The following is a 20,477-nucleotide window of genomic DNA, read 5'->3' as shown; positions in this document are numbered from 1 at the left end:
CAGGGAGGGAAGGGTAGGAAGTGCCTGGCCCGGAAAGCTCCGGGGGGGCTGAGCAGCCCCGGGCGTGGGGGGCCCCGCTGGGGCGGTCCCGGGCTCAGCCCCCGCTCCGCTGCTCTGCCCACACCCTGGGCTCGGGATGCTGCTGTTGCGCTGTGCGGGGGAAAACCAGCCCTGGAGCCGGGTTTGTTGGTTCGGTGAGGATGGAGGGACCTGTCCGAACATCCAGATTCTTCTGGTTCTTTTGACCCCTAAATGCCAGGGATTGGGTCCTCGCAGAGACAAGCGTGCTTTGCCAGCTTGGGAGCTCAGGTATTCCATGGGCTCTGTTCCACCAGTTAGGGAAAACCAGCGCTCAGGTGCGTGAGTACACCAGCTCTTTGCCACAGTTGCTTGAATTCCGGCTTTGATTTAGAAGTAGCGGACTTACTGCCGAATTAGAAGTGGAGGAATTTGCCTTCACCTGTGCTCTGCATGTGGGGGTCTTGTGCCCCTTCTGTGCCCCAGGCTGTTAAGATGCAGCTCTGTGCTGCTGAACGAAGAGCTCGGCTTGTTCTTTATTGGGTTTGATGTGACAGTGTAGGGACTTGAAACCAAAAGTCATCAGGATCCAGGTGAAAGAAAAGTTTATTTTGTATTTTTAGTATTTTCATTCCTGATTACAGATTTGAAAGTAAAAAAAAAGAAGCTTTAAGAAGAAATGCTACAGCCCTTCTCACGATGCACAAAGCTATAAGGAGTGTTTTATAGGCTGCTTCCTATGCAGGATTGAATGAGATTCTTGCGTAGGTTTATGTTGCAAAATACTTTCTTCCTCCCCTGAAAGTACCTTCTTCATACACGTGATACATCTACACTGACATGTATGCTAACACGTACCCCACATGCCATATACAGTGCTCACATGCGTGATCGTGATTGTCAAACGACAACACTTGGCATCGTTGATCGGTCCCTTATTATTTTGAGTGTATGGAATAAATGAGGCCTTGTGTAAGTTAGCTTTACATGTTAGGTGAGAAAAAAGCTAAATTTATTAGCGCCCAGAAGAATCATTGGGAACCAGTAGTCTTGTGAAATGTAGTCTCTGCAGAGAGGTTACAGACACTTCTGCACGCGTGCAAGAGATGTGCTATGTTTGGCATCATTTTAGGTTGAATGCCAACTAATTAGTCATCTAGCAAAGATGCTTTATGAGCATTATCAGATTTCCAAAATTAAACAACTACTAAATATGTAATATGACATACAGTTTGTGTTGATTTTTATTTTAATACAGTTTTCCTTTGCAAGATAGATATTTTGCAAGAGTAGATCTTTTTCCCCAATAAGTGTTGCAGTCTTTCAGCAAAATGCTATCAAGGAGAAAAAGTTCATTGCATCTCCTTGAACTTTTATAACAGCAGTATTGAAGGAAATGATAGAGGGAGAAAAAACCATTCAGATTTCAGCCTGGGGAAAACACTTCTGGGTGAATATTTCTCAAAAAAATTGGGATTATATTGCTTCTTGTTTCTTCTTTCTTACGACATCTAAACCATTCAATGTTGAATTTTGAACTTCTAAGTAAACATGGGGGGGAAAAAAGCCAACTTTATTTTCAAAAATGATGCCTGCCTCCCTAGTTCTTTAGAGCAAAACTTATCTTCACCTGATTTGGTAAGAGCAGCTTAAAACAAACAAACAAACAAAAAACCCTAACCTAACCAACCAAACAAAAAACCAAATCAAAACCAACCAAAGAGTGAAAATTCTGCAATTGGTCAGATTTGACTTTTTGATGTGACACAGAGTAATAAGAATGGCTTAGTTATTAAAATACACACTCTCAAAATCAAATTTTCCCCCTTTTTTTTTTTCCTGATAAATCTTTATGACAAATGGGACTTGCATCTTTAAAAGTGGGTCACTCACTAATTTATAGCATAGCAAACACAGTGTCAGAGGGGATGGGAAGATTTAGAGATGGAAAGTATAGTGTGTTTTGGTAACGTTAAAGCTACGTCACTTTCTGATGAACAGCAGAATATTTATTTTTGTTTTATTCTTGAAGCTGATTCACCATCTAGTTTTCACACGGCTCAAAATGAAACGAAGGTTTTTATTTTAAGAACAAAAGGCCGCACGGATGTCTGACTGATGCTGATTTTAAACTTCAAATCAATGAAAATACTTCTAATTCTGGTGCAAATGGTGTTTAAAATCAGACTTGGGGAGGTAGCCAAATTCTGAATTTCGCTGGCATCTTCCAGAGTTGCCACAAATAACAATTCATGAAGATTTTTTGCATGCAGAGCTAAGTAGAAAATCTAACATTTTGGAGGTTGCCTAAGACCAGATCCAAATTCTCCACGCTATCATTAATAAGCACAATTTTTCCTAGTTACAGGGGAGAAGTTAAATTGCCTGAGCATGCTTACAAATGTGGAAATAGTCTTCCAGGAGGGATTTGATCCTAAACAGAGTATATGGAAGCTTGTCTTGGTACTTCTTATGCAGGAGCATGGCGTATGTTGGTCAGTAGAAGAATGAAGTTCCCCATGTCATTTGATTGACAGCTTGCATTATAAACTCACTTTTGTAAGTTGATTAAGAAAACCCTAAGAAGTTGCTGTCACTTACTGAGCACTGTGAGGTTGGGTAGTGTAATTAAAAAAAATGAGAAGGGCTTATGAAAAAGTCTATTAAAGACCATTTAAGTGAAGGTTCCCATTAAGTTTTGGGGGGAGGGAATCTGAAGAAGCAAGAGAGAAGCAAAGAGATTTCACCTAGAAATGTAATGAAACAAAGCAGAATGGGCAGTTTTGTGTATGAAGGAAAAAAACACCCAAGTGCTGTCAGGAAGACTTTAAATGCATGAGAGTGTTGAATTTCAGTAGAGGGAAGGTACCTAGGGGCTAATGAATAAAGTAATGCTGTATGATGTTTGAAAGTAGTGTGGTGGAAATGTAAGTTGATTCCATTCCCCACACTCTATACTCCATTTTATCATTATCCTGAATTTCAGAATGCAATCTGTAATGAATTGGAATTTCCTGTTCAAAACCACTCTATAATCTAACAGTTCATGAGAACAGGGTGTTTACAGATGCAGCTTGTAGTGTGAGTAATTAAAAGCATTATCTTCTGGAAAACTTGGAGTGTTACCACAGTGCTATTTTGATTCAGCTGGAAAACTTTGAAGCAAAAGCATTTCTAGTTATACCCTGACTCCAGTTTTCATCTGCTTTTTAAAAATTTCCTGTGTGACACTGACCGAAGAAAAACTGCAGAAAGTTGCAAAACCTGGATTGTCTTTGAAAATCCCAGTGTTACCTTTCTGCTGGTGATCAGTTTCAAAGTGATGGTTGAAATCCAGATGACTCTCTTTAACAGGAGTGTTATTTGTTTGGGTTAAAAGGCCTGGGTCTGATTTGCCATTTTCAACCCTTGCATGGTTTGAGACTTTACCCAGGCAACTCTTGACATAAGTAAGGGCCAGATTCAAACCTGTACTGGGTAATAACTTTAGAAAATGTAACAGTGTCTTTGAAACTTCAGTGATAGGGTAACTCATCACACTTTGGGAAGTGGGAGGAATGTGGGATTGAAGCTGGTGAGGACTGTGTGCTGCCGTGTAGCTGCTAATTTTAATGAATTTTTCTGTTAATTGTGCCTTTTATAAACATCTCATCTCTAGAGTCCTGCTTATAATGACCAAACCAAAGAAGGAAGGCGGCATGTGACTTGCCCCCTGGCCAGGGCTGGTAGGTTGACGGTGAAACCTGCTGACATCGGCTCTTAAAGGGCTGAAAGTATCACCCGCAGTGGGCTGCTGGCTGGTTCTGGTGTGGTTGCCCAACAGTCGGTGAAAGCTGGAGCTGTCTTCTCTTGGGTCTGCTGTTTGTGAGGGGTAGAGCCTGGCATGAGCTGCAAGTCTTGCCATCAGCTAGCAAAATGCTGATAGCTCTGTGGGTTTCTGTTTAGGAGTTGCCACTGACGCTGGCTCATGAGTTGAAGGAACAGGACAGCCCCTGTTAATTCATTTTCCTTTTTGTTTCCTTCCTCTTTTCATCTTCTTTGTCATGATCTCTTATCTGTGAAAGTGAAGCCAAGTACGTGGTGGCATTAAATATGTTGGCCATTGTTTCTCTCAAGAAGAATAGGAGAGGGCTTCTCTGCCCTTTCTCGGCTTTGTGATGTGCAGCTTTTCTGGAGTTTCATTTCATGTCAGTGCAGGAGTAGTGACTTATGTCAGAAAATAAACACAGCATACATTTGAAGAATAAAGACAATTATTTTTTTTTTAAAGTGAACTTAAAAATATCTATGTGATCATCTGCTTTTATTAGGAATTCACACATACCTTCAAGGTTCCATTGATCAGCATAGTAGATATAGCATTTTTTTTATTTTTAGATTGAAAATGGACTTATGTGAGCACTGTAAAGTGAAGCTGAACCATTTTTTTTCAGGCAGTTGTCTCTCAGCTGGTGAGAGTAGATGACTGAAAGGCTTAACAGGATATGGTGTTGGATACCTGTAGTGGACTGATTTGAATTTGGCCGAGGTTAGTAATGCTTGAAGTCATTACCATCTGTCTGTTGTTCAGTGACCTGTACAAAATTAGCTGATATTCTTAGTCCAGTTCTTGGTAGACAGGTGTCCACATCGTGAAAACTGGCACCAGTATCAAGCTTGTTGGCCGTCTCAGCAGAGATTATTTGCTGATGAACAGGCAAAGAAACAGAGTCATCTCCTCATTTCTGGAGGGGATTTTTCCCCTTTTCAGGGTCCAGACACACTAATGGCTGAACACATGTAGAGACAAAAGTTATTGTGTGCTGCTGCATTAGTTGTATTTGATTTTAGGTAGAGAATGTAGCCCATGTGTTTGAATTCCACATTAGTTTTTAAAAAATGCCCTGCCTAGCTGTTCTGGCTTCCTAACAGAAATCTTACATATAGCAGCTGTCCTCTGCTGTTCTTTCTGGTAAAATGAAACAAGAGAACATGCTTCATATGATGTGTTTGGTTGCGGGTCTGTTTTTTTTTTTTTTAGTTAAAAAATATCAACCCTATTCAGGCAGCAAGAATTTGGAAAGAGTAAGCACCAAATCTTTCACATGTAGTTAAAAAAAAATCTGTAGATTTTTTTTTTTTTTTTTTAGATGTAGCTGTAGGAACTGATGTAATATAATTTCATGTAGTTTATGTATCCTGGGACTGATCTCGTAATAGCAGCAATAGCTGCACTTAGCATTTGAATTGTACTTTGCACGTTGAAACCTTTGTACAGACTTGTTTGCTAATGTTCCCAATTGGTTGCGGACTCTTGATGGCAAAATTTGCAATTTACAGAAAGCCTGTGCAGGATTTGACTGTTTACATACAGTGGAGATCTCTGCAGTGACAGTTGCCTATGGAGACGCGGGGATAATGGAGCCCAAAGTCTTTTGCTGGGAGTAGTGCTGCAGTTCAACCCATATGTTGGCATAAAATGCATGGGAGAGCTGTCTTATGTTCCTCTTCACAAGGTTAGGGCCTGGCATCGCTTTTTCTGCCCACATGTAACGTCTTTATCTAACAGTGAACTATTCTGGCTTTTTTTGCAGGGGTTGCTTTTAATCCTGCCTGAGCTTCTTTTAAAGTACATTATCCTGCAAGCAGTGATTCAGACTTAACTGTTCCCACTGCAGTGTGTAGGACTCTCCTCCTATTTCATTGACATAAAAATACACACCAGTATGTTATAAATAGTTCTTCAGCGTTCCTGAAGATTTAGGGTGGATAGATGCTTTCTGAACATCCATTGAGGGATAAGCCCAAATGGTCATATTTAAAGTTAATTGGCCTTCTTACAACTCACTGCATTTTATTGCCAGTAATAGCCTGTTAAGGATTCTAATAGGATCTTCTACTTGCAGAGCCTGAGTTGATTAAGTGGTGCAACATGTTCATTTCGGAGGGCTGCTTAAATCACCAGTAAAAGTAGGTTAGGTGACTACAGATCACCTCCTCGTTGACAGGAATTCCCGCGATTAATAATAGTTAAAAAAGAAAAAAAGCATGACTCACTGCTTGTACCCCCGCTAATGTTACCAACTGGAGTTGTGTTTTCTTCTAGAACCAGAAGAATAAGGGATAAATTTTGGTGTCACCGTAGATATTCCTCGGTTGGCTTTAAGTACTGTGATGTGCTAGAAAATCCAAGGTTTGGCTTTAATAGTTGTGAACTGACAGTGTAGGTGGAAGGCGTGGAGCGTGACAGGGCTGCAGTTGGAGAAATCACCTCCCTGCATTAGGGAGATAATCAGCTTCGCTGTCCCTTGCTGCTGTCTTCGCTCCTACCAGGCGTTTTAACGATTGACCGAGGTTTGGGATGCAAAGCAAGGATTTGCACGTCAGTTCTAGCTGGGTAACTGTTATGATGCCTAAAATATTTCTAGATCCTCATTCATCTGCCATTTTCTAGTGGCCTACAATGGGATTTTAACATTTGTTTTGACACTGTACTGCCATCATGTTGGACAAACAACCCAAAGTAAACTTTAATTTCAACCCTATTTTGTGGCTTCATTACTGTCTGAGAGCTCCTGCTTCCTTGTTTCTGATGGGTACTACTAATAGATGAAGGTTTGAGAACAGAATAGCTGTTACTGAAGAGTGCATTCAAGCATAGTTTCAGTCCTGTGCTGCTGCTATAGCATTTCTAATAGCATTAAATCGTAGGCTTGCTGATTTGGAGATTAGCTTCTTGGTCTTAGCTCTCCCTTTCTTTCTGAGTAACTGCAAAAAATAAACTTGCAAAAAATCTCTGAACACCTATTGCCCATGAAGCTGTAACGGTTATATAAAACAAAAGAAATCAATGCCTGAAGAGAAGCAGCTCATGCCTGTGGGAAAATTTTGTCCCTTTGCCTAATCTGATATGATTATAAAATCACAGTGTTCTGAGATCTGAAGAAAAGAAAGTATCACCAGAGGAAAGCAGTTAAAGGTTTGGGGTGTGGGTTTGGTTTGATTTTTTTTCTTTGAAGGCATACTCCTATTTAGTTTCTTAGAACTAACAAATAAAGCAGCTGCGTGCAATATTAACAGGACAAATTCCTACATTTTCTTATTAGAGCTATGTGAGAAAAAGACTCTTTCATTTCTATAGAACTTTGATTTCAGGAGAATTTCAAATTCAGGTGAAACAAATATATATTTAAACCAACACTAGATAAATTATAATCTTGTGATTACGGGAGGTCAGATACGTAGAATCATAGAATGGTTTGGGTTGGAAGGTACCTTAAAGACCATCTAGTTCCAACCCCCCTGCCATGGGCAGGGACACCTTCCACTAGACCAGGTTGCTCAAAGCCTCATCCAACCTGGCCTTGAACACTTCCAGGGATGGGGCATCCACAGCTTCTCTGGGCAACCTGTGCCAGTGCTTCACCACTCTCTCTGGGAAGAACTTCTTCCTGATATCTAATCTAAACCTCCCCACTTTCAATTTAAACCCATTACCCCTTGTCCTGTCACTACAGGCCCTTGTAAAAAGCCCCCCCCAGCTTCCTTGTAGCCCCTTCAGGTACTGGAAGGTGCAATAAGGTCTCCCCGGAGCCTTCTCTTCTCCAGGCTGAACAAGCCCAACTCTCTCAGCCTGTCCCCATAGCAGAGGGGCTCCAGCCCTCGGAGCATCTTCATGGCCTCCTGGGGACTCGCTCCAACCCTTCTCTATCCTTCGGATGTTGGGGGTTCCAGAGCTGGAAGCAGTACTCCAGGTGGGGTCTCAAAAGAGCAGAGTAGAGGGGCAGAATCCCCTCCCTCCACCTTCTGGCCACACTTCTGATGCAGCCCAGGATACAATTGGATCCCTGCTATGTACAAGCATGATTGGGCTTTTCTCCCCTATTTTGTGATGCTGCAGATGAATTTCTTCACTTCCAGTATCTTGACAGTTCCAATGAGAGTTTTCCCAACCTTTTAGGGCTCTTCTCCTCTCAAGAAATAATTATATTCAGGAAATGTCATTGGACTATGTTGTCAGTAAAATGGGTGGTCTAGCCACTCATGGATTCCCTTGACCTAATGAACACTTTATTTGTAGAAAAGGGAGAAGCTTCCATCTGACATGTTTAGGGAGCAGCCTACTATGAAACAAACAGCATAGTATGAAAGTGTGTTACCTGGAACTTGGGAGTTTCTTTTTAAAACTTCTTCAAGACAGACATGCCGAACTATCTGACTGTCCAGGGCCTGTGGAGCTACCGACTGTTGTAGGGTGAATTTTCTTTAGATTTGATCTTGGAAAAAATGTCCTTCTGTGAAACTGTTAACTTCCAGCAAAGTTGTTTTTCTGACATTTGTCTGAAACATTCATAGCTGTTCTTCTCTACATAACTTGCAAACTGTTTAGTGAAATAATTTTATATGGATTTATTTTGCTTTTTTGTTCACAGTTTGACACTTGTTCTAGGTGCAAGAAGTATAGGTTCCCTGTTTTCTAGTTGCTTATTTCTTTTTATCCTTTTAACATTTGATTCAGTGACATCTGTGAACAGTGATTTTTTTTTTCTTTGCAAGAGGGACGTATTCTGCTGCTGCTAACAGTCTTAAGTTTTTCCTCTTTTCAATTTTAGCTTGCAAATATGATAAAGCCTGAATTAACAGACTGAAGCCACTTACCCTCTTTAGAAATGTGAGTTGTAGTGGTTTAGAAACCGTGGTTGTGAATTTGTAGATCGTACATTCTTTTCATACAGGTACTGTTTGCTAAGACCATCAGTAGGTTGTGGGGTTTTTTTTTTTTTTTTCCTTTTTAATTTACAATGTGAGTTAACAACCTGAATTAAACTGTTACCTAATGCTTTGATCATGGAGTCATCATTACAGTTGGTAATGATTAGCAGCTTTCTAGCCTTTTACATTGGGAAGAAAACTAAATCCCAGTGAAATTTGGTGGTGTGTGCGCTCTTTGGTTTAAGGGGAACTGCAGAGTGAACGCCCATCTGAAATTTCAAGCTGTTTTGTCCTGTGGTAAAGAGAATGTTGCGTTAAAATGAAACTGCTTTCTCTGGTACTTGCTATGTGATCCTCAGCTGTAAGAGCACAAGACGTCTGCTTGGTGCAGTGTTTTGCACGGTGCCCTAAGTATCAGTAGTTCTTCCAAGACAGGCTTTGTAGTAGCATCTGGACCTAGGTTCAGACACTCAAAAATTTTTACTTCTCCAAGTTTTATTCTTAATGTCAGTATGAAAGCACTCCAGTGCATCTCGGGATACGGACGCAGTTCTGATACTGTAGTACCAGATTGCCCAGTACCAGCATGCTAATATCTGTAGTCCAGTTATTACTGAATGTTAGTAATAAACGCCTTGGGGGAATGTGGATTTCCTGAATTCGGTGCTTGTTGTTAATTAGCACGGTGTTTTCAGTGAGCCTTTTAATTTTTTGGCATCTGTTTTCATATCCGTTGAGTCAACATTGGTTTTCTGAATGGGGATTTGCATGGAAATGCTGATTTTGATTTACTTATGTGGTAAAGCTAATTGAGCAGTGCTTGTTATTAGAGACTTATCTGAAATGACCTGTATTTGCATTTTGCTCTTGCTCATCCACAGAACCCTCAAAGCAATAACTGTTCACAGGCCAGGATTGTTTATGGGAATTGTTGACCTGCAAAATTCAAATTTTCTTGCTCACTTCCTTTTTGTACATTAGGTCCTGTTACTGAAGTCAAAACAGATATATATGTCACCAGTTTTGGACCTGTTTCTGATGTAGAAATGGTATGTATGTCTGCCATTAAAATGCCATTGCCTGGTTCTGAGAAACCATTAACTGCAGTAAGGAGTGGATGCTTCATCTGTACTGTTCTGTCAAACATGCAGCGTAGACAAGATTAGTAACAGCTTAATTTATGGGTTATAATTAGATACATCAGGCCTGATTCTGATGACACTTTCACCGGTTTTTGGCTGTCTTAAGGAATTAACTTCACAGGATTTAAAACACACTTTCATGGTGTAGAGGCAGAATCAGGCCCTGTGGGGAGTGTCTGAGTCAGTCTACCGTAGGGAAAATGTGTAATGTCTTTGAAATTGCCTTTTCTTCCTGAAACTTGTGTTATTCTCCAGTGAATAACAATGGCATAATTTCACAAATACTTGTTGACGTTTTCATTTCAGGTGAATGTCCTTTGCTGATCTTTGTGCCCCTTTTAGCATCACTTTCAGCAAATGTTTGACTGACTGATAAGCATTTTCATAAGCGTCTGCAGAAACTGAATGTCAAAGTGACGTGCATGAAATACTCACAGGAGAGAAATGTTACGTTTGCATGTACTGTTATTTGTGCCTGAATGGCATCTACATTCGAGGTGGAATCCAGCATAACTCTTACCAACTTCTGTAACCTAGTGGTATACCCTTAAATCACACAGTAGCTTCTCTTTTTATGAAATATCCAAGAAGTCACATGGAAGTAATACAGCCATATGTGCTGAACTGAACTTCTTTACAGGAAAGCAGTTTCAGGGAAGCATCTTCCTTCCCATACAGTGCTGTCATACCCTTTGTGGTGCACCTGAGTTGGTTCTATCATGTGGAAAGGTATATGATAGCAAGATATTTTTTTCCAGGGCTGGTTTGATGACAGCAGTCTCATGCTGAAATGCTTCTTACCCCTTCAATGTCTGTCATGTACAGTATGACACTGTTCGGTGTGACAAGGGGTACAGGGATCTGGTCCCAAGGAGATTTAGTAATGTGTGCTTGAAATCTAAAATGAGGGCTGCATGGCATCCCTCACGTTTCATTGCAGCATTTGACAAGGTGCCGCATGGGAAATCAGTAATTATACTGGAGAAGGCAAGAGTGAGATCATGGACCGAAGGTGGGTAAGGAACTGGCAAAGGGAAAGTTTATAGATGTTTCCCTTTTCATCATTAGGGGTTAGTTATGAAGCTATTCAGGGATTTCAGGGATCCAGGAATTGTTTTGGGAATAATTTTTAGTTGTTGGTATCCATTAGCGACCCAATGTGATATGAGTGTGGCTGCACTCCTAAAACTCACTGAAACAGCAAAGTATGATACAGTCTCAGTACAGGGGACGATCAGAATGTCTTTTTAGAGCTGGGTTACTTTGATACCTGGTGTGACGAAAGGAGTTGAAATCTTGTGTCACAAAATCTGTCATGTAGAAGCTAATAACAGGAACTGCTACTTATTAGCTATGAAGTCACCAGCAAGAAATGACACGAGGAAAGAGACTTTTCATAGGGTAACGATGAACCACAGTGGAGGATGCGGCCGTGGAAAAGATGACAGGTGTAATTCTAAGATGCGTTACACTAGTCGACATGCCTCCTTGCCCATGCAAATAGATATGGCCATACAAGTAGTTTCAGTGGTAACGTTATGCAGAAGAGTTTGAAATTAAGTCAGATAATATTGTTTGGCTTAACAACAAAATCACAACTATAAGTCAGAAAGGTCTTAAAGCTTTCTGTGTTACTTTTTTCAATACCACACGATGCTTTTTTAAATGAAATCCTTTATGTTCTTGTGATGAGAAATACATTACTTTGTCCATTCATTCACATGATTTCTCATGATCTGCCTGTGTCTGCAGTTGTGCAGTGGTTGTTTGCATGTTTTCTTTGGAGCACCTGAATGACTTTTCTGAGGAACTTGATGGGATATTTATGTAGTTAACCTTTATCCATGTTTTGTGGGCATGGCAAAGGAAATACTTAGTTTTGCTCGTTTAAAAGCTTACTTTTCGTCTGTTGGAAGTAAATTTTCTTTCCTGTCTTTAAAGTGGAAGTAATTGGCCCGGTATTTTTAATTTAGCCAGCAGCAGAAAATCCACGGATATCTTTTTCTTAAAAGTCTGTTGACACTTATTGTCAGAGATCATTTTGTTCCCAGTTATATGCTTGACTACAAATCCAATTGCCTGCTTCCTGCAACCTCATTAGATTAATTATTCCTTAACGATTAAATATGTGTAGTAATTTATTGATATGAGTAATGTGAGAAATTAAGCTATTAAGAAGTACACAACGCACTTTAATTGCTGGAAATAAGTCTGTGTAGTGGACAGTATTTTCTTTACTACTGATTGCTTCCGAGGGGTTTCTGGTTTTTTACAGGAAACACAACACAAGCAAATGTGATCTTTGTTTTTCTGCAATTTAATACAGGAGTATACAATGGATGTCTTCTTCCGTCAGACATGGGTAGACAAAAGATTAAAATATGATGGCCCTATTGAAATTTTAAGGCTTAACAACTTGATGGTTTCGAAGGTGTGGACTCCCGACACTTTCTTCAGAAATGGGAAAAAGTCTGTTGCACATAATATGACAGCCCCAAATAAACTCTTCAGAATAATGAGAAATGGCACCATCCTGTACACAATGAGGTATCTGACTTGTTTGTTCAGCTTCTTACAATTACTGTATGCAAAAAGTTATACTGCCTAGACAAAATGGCAACCAGAGACTATTTAATTTGTTCCATTATAGGCTTACAATAAGTGCAGAGTGTCCCATGAGATTAGTGGATTTTCCCATGGATGGTCATGCTTGTCCTCTCAAATTTGGGAGTTGTAAGTTGCAATTATGAAATTTCTTGTAACTACGGAATTTAAATAGTAGAAGTAGATTTTGAACAATTACTGAACTTTCTGAATATTAGTCTTGATACACAATCCTTATGCAGACAAAACTCCTGTTAAATTCTTTGGGAATTTTATTTAAGGCCTGAAAAATTAAACCCAGGCAGAGAATTGAAAAGCAGGCAATGATTCAGCTGTTATGTTAAACCCCACTATTCTGGCTACACAGTTGCTTGAAATGCGTAGTTTTTCTTGGTTTTTAGGGAGGAATTGGATACTCAGTGAAGTGAGAGATGCTCTGGAGAAGACAAAGAGGGTGGGAACCATCTCGCCTTCCAACAGCCAGGTAAAAGGCACCTAGGGAATCAGGTTATTTGACTTTCTGTGTAGTCAGTAGAGGCACATTGACATCCTAAGTTAGATGTGTAGTTACGAGTAAAGATTTGATCTTTAGTTGTATTGTCCATCTCCTGTCTCCTGGCCTATAAAGGGAGCCTGCATGGCAAGTTTAGCCTAGATAAATAATTTTTAGACCGGTGAGAGGAATCTTAGTGTTAAGTGACTTTACATCTGATTTCAAACCAGGAAAGATGTTTGGACAATCTCCAAACTTTGGCTAGAAGGAACAATTTGGGCCATTCCACATAACAACTAAGGGAGATAGTTATGGATTCCCTGATTTGGATCTGCAGCAGAGACCTCTGAGATCACCTGGGGATGGCTGGTGCACTCCATTAACTATCTTGTCACTTTTCTAAGCCTCCTCAGTTGCCGAGTTCTCTGCTTTACACTCAGATGTAGTCAGTGGCTGGACATTAATCTGTTTTCCTTGACCCCAAGGCTCTGAAGTTAGAAATGGCTGGAAGCTACTCATAGCAGAAATTCAGTTTATGCAGCTGCATAGTCAACCAAAGAGGGATATTAAAGACACTGATCTGTTAAGGATTTTCATCCCTGTTATGGTAAGACTGGAGACCAGGTACTGCTAGAATTGGCTTTGGTATCAGCTGAATGATAGGGGAAGTTCAATGTGGGGGCATCTGCAGGGGCATATTTCTTTGGGCAGAATCACCAACCAGCAGAAATTGCACTTGACACTAATCTGAGATCTTCCACAGTGAAACTTGAAATAAGATGTAGGCATTTTGAATGCAAGAGTGATTTGATTTAATTTTAACAGGAGTTTGGGCTGTGTAGGGATTGAATGCTAGCCCTAAGTTATGTCTCTTTTATTAAGTGTAAAATGGTTTTCTGGGTGTGCTTATTTTGGGGCTATTGTGAATTTTTTTACTGACCTCTGGTTTCTGGAAAATATTTGAAATGCAAGTTTAAAATATTATATAGTTTTTAGTATAATAATTCTTTTCTGTAAAGAAATGTGCACCCAGTCTCCAAAATGTATCCTCCTTATACATGTCCTTTTATATATATCAGTATATTTTAATGATAAAATTTTAGATAGAAATTTCTCAACTGATTTAAAGATAAACTTTATAGCCTCAATAAGGGCTAATCCAGCAAGAATTTATGTTTACACTTCACGTTCAGATGTGAAGTGGATTTGTGTGTGACACGACATATGACCTTAGCTCCTATTTATTCTCCTCTGAGGGTGGCTTTGCGGGGTAACTTAATATGAAGGGTGTCTTCTAAAGTTATTAGAGTGAGTCTTGGTGTTCAATTTCAGTAGGTTTGGACTGGGCTCTTAGTAAGGTGAGAGAAGAAGTTTCCTATTTACGCAAACTGATGCTGTGTTGTAGATGCTTATCCAAAGAGTGAAATGATTTATACCTGGACAAAAGGACCTGAGAAGTCAGTGGAAGTTCCTGAGGAGTCTTCCAGTTTAGTTCAGTATGACCTGCTTGGGCATACGGTATCCTCTGAAACCATTAAATCTATTACAGGTAGGAATGTCGTCCGTAAAAATCAACTTGAGGTAAAACTAACCCTATAACATTGCTTGAGGCTTTTTTCTTTCCTTCCCGTAAAGTATTCTACTGAATGTCATAGGGCATATATTAAGGGCTGAGAGCATAAATCTGAATTAGGTTTCTGTCCTTCAGATTTACATTTGCAGATTCATTATAGTAGATTGCGACGGTCTTTCACAAAGCTGGAATGAGATCATTACTCCGAGGGACAAAATGAGCGTTTAATCACTGCTTAAAATGCAGTTTGAAGAGTCAAGAGGATGCCTGGGTGAGGAAGTAATTTCTCAGCGCTGTATCCACATTATGTGCAAAAGACTTCCTTTGTCTGGCGGTGCAAACAGCTCGGGATAGAAGTACAGCATACAGAATGGGTTATTAAAGCCATAAAAACCCTCTAGTCGGGTAAGGATAGGCACAAATGCATTAGTCACAATAGATACTTCTGCTGATTTGTGCTGTAAGAAACAAGGCAAATGGCAACTACAGGCATCCGAAATGAGTGAAGTGTCACTGATGAGAAGTGGGGTGATAAACAAGCATATTCCCAAAATATTTTTAAAATTTGGAATCATTTTCTAAGCATCAGCAAGTTTGTGTGTTGTGAGAATGTCAAAATGAAACAGATAAAGCAAATATATTTGTTGTATTGCTCTATGGATGTTTTTCTCAAAGAAACAGCAGCATTTTGCAATACATGAGAAATTTACTTCACAGCATATTGATTGTTATGAGTTAACAGCAGGATTTCCTTACTGTCCCCAAAATGCTCATTCTGTAGTGCTTTATTTAGACAGCTCTTTCAGTTTACGGTAAAACGGCAAATTTTGTTTAATATGAATGACGATAGTTAAGATAAACTTATTTTTAATTCTTGTTAATGATCTTTGCATTTGTTTCATTATCACAGTAGTACGGATGTATAAACCTAGTGAAAAGCTGAGATGCTTCCATATCATTTAATGTGCATCATTGTTGTTATTGTTTTATTTGGCAGGTAGGTACCACAATGTTCTGGATACTATGGTAGGTAGATAGCTTCTGTCTTGGGACTCTTTTTCAACAGATGCCAAAAGAATTTTTAAAATCTTGCTTATATTGTAAAATGTCATCCAGTATTAGCTGTACATTTATAGTGTTTTTGAGAGCAGCTTCAGAATGACACTTTAAGGACCTACTACTTCCAGGATTTTTTAAAACTTTCATTCACTCTAAGGAACATAACTTACTATACACGCTGGAGTGGTATGAATAACATCATCTTAAACAGTCCTAGTTCGTAATCTCAAACAGTTATTCTGCAACACAAATTTTATGTGCAGTCAGAAAAATATTTTCTTTCTTTTTTTTTTTTTTAGGTGAATATATTGTTATGACAGTTTACTTCCACCTCAGACGGAAAATGGGTTATTTTATGATTCAGACCTACATCCCATGCATTATGACTGTGATCCTTTCTCAAGTTTCATTTTGGATAAATAAGGAATCTGTTCCAGCCAGAACTGTGTTTGGTAATGATTTCTCCTTTTTCTTGTACTTCCTCTTTCAGTGACTTTCACTAGAATAGGCCTTTTTAGTCTCTTGGGGTGTGCTGCCTCTGTACTAATGCAGAAGCAAGGGAATAATGTAAATTCTGGGGAATTTCTGCTATTTGTGTATGAAGAATGTTATGTGAATCCTTGGAATCTCAAGAGAAACTTGGAATATTTAACCAGATGATTGCCTGTGGCAAATGGGTGTGCATCTGTGGGGATTTTACCTGCTTAGGGGAGCAAACTGGGAAGACCTGGCCCTGAGACATCCAGTCAAGTCCTTGGTCCCCATCCAGGGCAGTTTTGTCCTTCAGTGAACAGTACTGTAATTACCTGAACTCACACCTTTCAAAATCCTTTTAAAATAATTGATGGGGAGTGTGCAAGGTGTGCAGATGTCTTCTTAGAACATACCTGCATTATCAGTGGAAGCTTGCTATGACTAAGGCTTAGATCCTGTTACTGTAATTTCATATTTAGTGCTCTTCTCTCCTTTCTGCCATTGCCATTATGAAAATGAATTCAAAAAGCAAAATAATTGCAAGATACTGAAATTGCCCTCATCAAAATACAGCTTGAATGAGATGCTACAGTGGACTATGGAAATAAAAACCAAAAAGCTTGTATGGAAGAGGAAGTGTAAGAAATTAAATGCAAATACGATTCCTAACAACATAGTAGGATAAGGATATTTTTTAAATCAGTCTTTGTAGAGCAATGTCTTGACTTTATAATGTACAGTAGTCTAAAGCAGGACTAATTAGGAATAGAATGTTCTACAAAAAGCCTTTCTATAGATAGATAGATGCTGGCTAGAGTAATAGGAATTAATGTTTCTACATGACAGCCCATTCAGACACGTAAGTAGAGTCTGAACACTGTTTAGTTTCACAAATTAGACATGGTTCATGATTAGCTGTAGGAAAAACCACCTGTAAACCTAGTAAGAACCCCACTAGCTCTCAACTCAGGCATTACATTAGGCAAACTAGTATATCACTCCACATGCCTCTGCAGTGATGCTGAATAATGGTACTTTTTTTTAAGGGAGTATTGCCATGAAGTGTAAAGGTAGAATCTGTATTTACAGACAAAATGTGATGACTGAAAATGTACAAATTGTAGAGCAATAGATGTCATTATATCCGTGTATGAGACGGAAAACAAATAAGACAGCTACTAAGTTACAGACAAGTCTCTAAAACACCTTTGAAAAGAATTGGCTTAAAGTATGGCTAAAAGTATCTTTTTAGTTTTCTGACAAATGCCGACAGGGACCCTGTTTTGTAAAGGTTTTCTTTAAGAAGAAAAGAAAGAAGATAGAAATGATGCAGGCAAGAGATAGGAATACCTGATATGGTATCAGCTTTCTACAGGAACTGTCAGAAGAGGTTAACTAAAAGATCCTTCCATTGGACACTGCATGAGTAGTGAAAACTTGGGAGAGGTAACAGAGGAAGGATACACAAGGAACTAAGGTAAATCAGGTGGCGATTTCTGCAGTCAGAGCTTCAGGCACCTGAATCTGGTGATTGTGGGAGATTGGCCTTTCTTAGAGGAAAGGCAGCAGTAATTTTAAACTGGGTTAGTAAGAGTATTTGAATATAAAAATTCTTAATATATATGTTTATATGTTTATGTGCATTTCTAATCAGAAGTTTGCAAGTATTTAGCTCTGGATAATTACGACTCATGTGTACATATAATAGTTTTTACCAGAACTTAATTCTCAGTCCTGTAAATCTTACGGCACATATCCAAGGGCAGTTAAAGTAACAACTGCAAGTCTTTAGAAAGACAATTCAGGGAAACTATTTGCTTGGAGTGGATGAAGGTAAAATCAGGCTAGGCAGGGATATGTCTCTTCCAGGAAAAAAAAAACCAAAACCCACCAAAACCCAAAAACCCCAACTTTCCATAATTTTTTTATTTCTGAGACTTAAATATTTTCAGTGGTGTGTTTTTTTCACACCTTCCCACTGAAGAAGGTTTTGTGAGCTTGCATCTGTGTTTTTATCCTGCTGAGTTTGCTCTGAGATATTCTTCGTGCTTTTATGAACTGGCTGTTACTCTTTTTATTTTCTCTTCTTCAAGAGGGAGAGGCTGGCTTCATTGTGTCCTGTTCTCTGTATGGCAGTGTCTAGGTGAAGCTTTTTCATACTAGATTGCCTGAATGGAATACCATCATTTAGGGAATAGGGGATGTGAGGATCCAGTTAGAAAACCTGCTCTTATTTATTTTGAATTCTTCTCAGCATATGCGTTTCAACTTGAATTAAAATGGGTACAGCATTCCTTTCATAAGAGTAAAGACATCTGAATTTGTAGTCAGTCTTCCTTAAGGCTGTGGTAGGACTTACGCAGTGTTCACTATATACTTGGTGTTTTACATTTGAATGATATGCGATATTTTGGATGAAAAAAAAACCCCAACCCTATACCTTGGTATTATACAGCATGTATTTTCATCTGAAGTATTACCATGAAGTGGTCATGCTTGTATGCTTTAATTAAACAGTTGTTTTTTCAGAAGATTAAGTTCTAATTAACTTTCATCGGTTGACTAGTAGCAGAAGGGTTTAAAAGATAAGGTGATGGTTTGCTAATTAACAGAGTTGTTAACATGATATTCCTTAGTACCAAAATAACTTGCCATGACTTAATGGCACCTGGATTACGAGTGGGATCAGAGAAACAGGCACAGTGTAATAGGTAGCATCCTGAATCCATTACAAAAATGCCTTGGTTGCAGTCGGAGGAGTGCTCCCCTCTTTAACAACTGAAATTATGTTCAAATGTTTAGAAAATAACTTGTAAGAAATTTTTGAGGACTTGACACACACACACACACACAAAAAAAAGAAATGAAGGCTTCCATGTTTTCTTCACGTGAAGTGTAGAAGATCTGCTGAAGTCATGGCTTTCCATGACTCCTTTAAAAACTGGTTAATTGTTCTGTGTGCATAGCTGCTCATAGACATATGGTGGTTGCCCTGACTTAAATCTAATGTGCTATTCACAAGCAGCAGAAAAAGAGTCCTAAGAGATTTAAAATTCTGTGTTTGAAACTGCTTGCCTAGTCTCGCTCTGACTTGCTTGGATTCAGCAGTGCTTTTGCTTTGTTTCTTTGAAGGAATAACCACGGTGTTGACAATGACAACACTGAGCATCAGTGCAAGACATTCACTGCCGAAAGTATCCTATGCTACTGCCATGGACTGGTTTATAGCGGTCTGCTTTGCCTTTGTGTTCTCTGCTCTCATTGAGTTTGCTGCTGTCAACTATTTTACTAATATTCAAATGGAAAAAGCAAAAAGGAAGACAGTAAAATCCCTCCTTGAATTTCCAGTTGCTCCAGTACAAAGAGAAAGAAGTACAGAAGAGACATTTACGGTATGTTTTCAGCTAATACCAATATTTTCCCTGTGTTTGGTAATGTTTCTCGGTAAAAACAGGCCTTTAACTTCCTCCCCGGTTCCCTGTGAGCTAACAGGGCAGTGGAAGTCAGCATAATGAAGACTAATGCTACACCCTATTCAATCCTGTAAAAATATTCCTTGCATGTTGATTCTGATAGGGCTGAATATACGGACTTAGATGTTATGGATTATAAGGACAGCGTGTTATTTGATGTGCCTGATCTCTTTAATGAATTAAAATATGCAGTTGTACCTTGGAGCATTTCCCTAGACATCACAGTTCTCCTTTCATTGCATGTGGCCTATCTAGAGTTTTATTTCTCAATCGGTTACAATTTCAGGGATTTTTTTAAGATTGCTGGATGAAAACTTTGTGTCCCCCATAGATTTAATTTTTATGTAACTTGCGTACCTTTGCACAGGAGCTCACCTTAACTCCTTTGAAACTGCTTAAAAAAATGCTTTCCAGCTTTCGTAGTGCTTCCCCCATAGATTTAATTTTTATGTAACTTGCGTACCTTTGCACAGGAGCTCACCTTAACTCCTTAACTCCCTTTCCAGCTTTTGTAGTGCTTCATTAAGTGTGACTTGTGTGGTAGCTATCTTGGTGTGTAGACCAGCTAATAAAGGCTCGATCTCATTTCCACTTGAGCCACTGGTAATTCTCTTTCCCCATTTTCCTGTGCTTACTCTCTGTTACATTGCTCCTTTTATTCAAGAGACACCTAGCTAAGAGAGTCATGACAGCACTTGCACTGGCCATGTTGTAGACCAGCAATTTGCAGTCCTGGCTGATTATCTTGGCAACACCACTCAAGAAGTAAGATGCTGACAGCAGCATTGTAATTTACTCTTCCTGTCAGGCTTTCTCATTTCCTTTGGCTGAGCCATGATTTAAGAACCACTGTTTTAGACTAACTCTTGGTAATTTTGTCTTCTGTCTCTTTTCACATCTCATTTGTCTCCTTCCCTATTCAGCCAGGGTTTTTTCTGCATTCCCACCCC

The 20,477-nt window shown here is 39.3% G+C and overlaps 1 protein-coding gene across 1 annotated transcript; it reads left to right on the top strand.

Moving 5' to 3' along the window:
* Positions 1-136: 136 nt before the first annotated feature.
* On the top strand, positions 137-19,446 carry LOC104504258 (gamma-aminobutyric acid receptor subunit alpha-4-like; the record flags this gene model as incomplete). The annotated part of the gene is made up of 7 exons (XM_010160242.1): positions 137-356; positions 9,691-9,758; positions 12,178-12,398; positions 12,502-12,584; positions 14,354-14,497; positions 15,880-16,032; positions 19,187-19,446. Coding segments are annotated over exons 1-7 (1,149 nt in total), but the record flags the coding sequence as incomplete, so codon positions are not given.
* Between the last annotated feature and the right edge of the window lie 1,031 nt (positions 19,447-20,477).

This window comes from Eurypyga helias, unplaced genomic scaffold (genome assembly GCF_000690775.1).
Source record: "Eurypyga helias isolate BGI_N326 unplaced genomic scaffold, ASM69077v1 scaffold14681, whole genome shotgun sequence".
Taxonomy (NCBI): Eukaryota; Metazoa; Chordata; class Aves; order Eurypygiformes; family Eurypygidae; genus Eurypyga; species Eurypyga helias.
The sequence above is the reverse complement of the archived record's forward strand: the minus strand, read 5'-3'. Positions and strand labels throughout refer to the sequence as shown.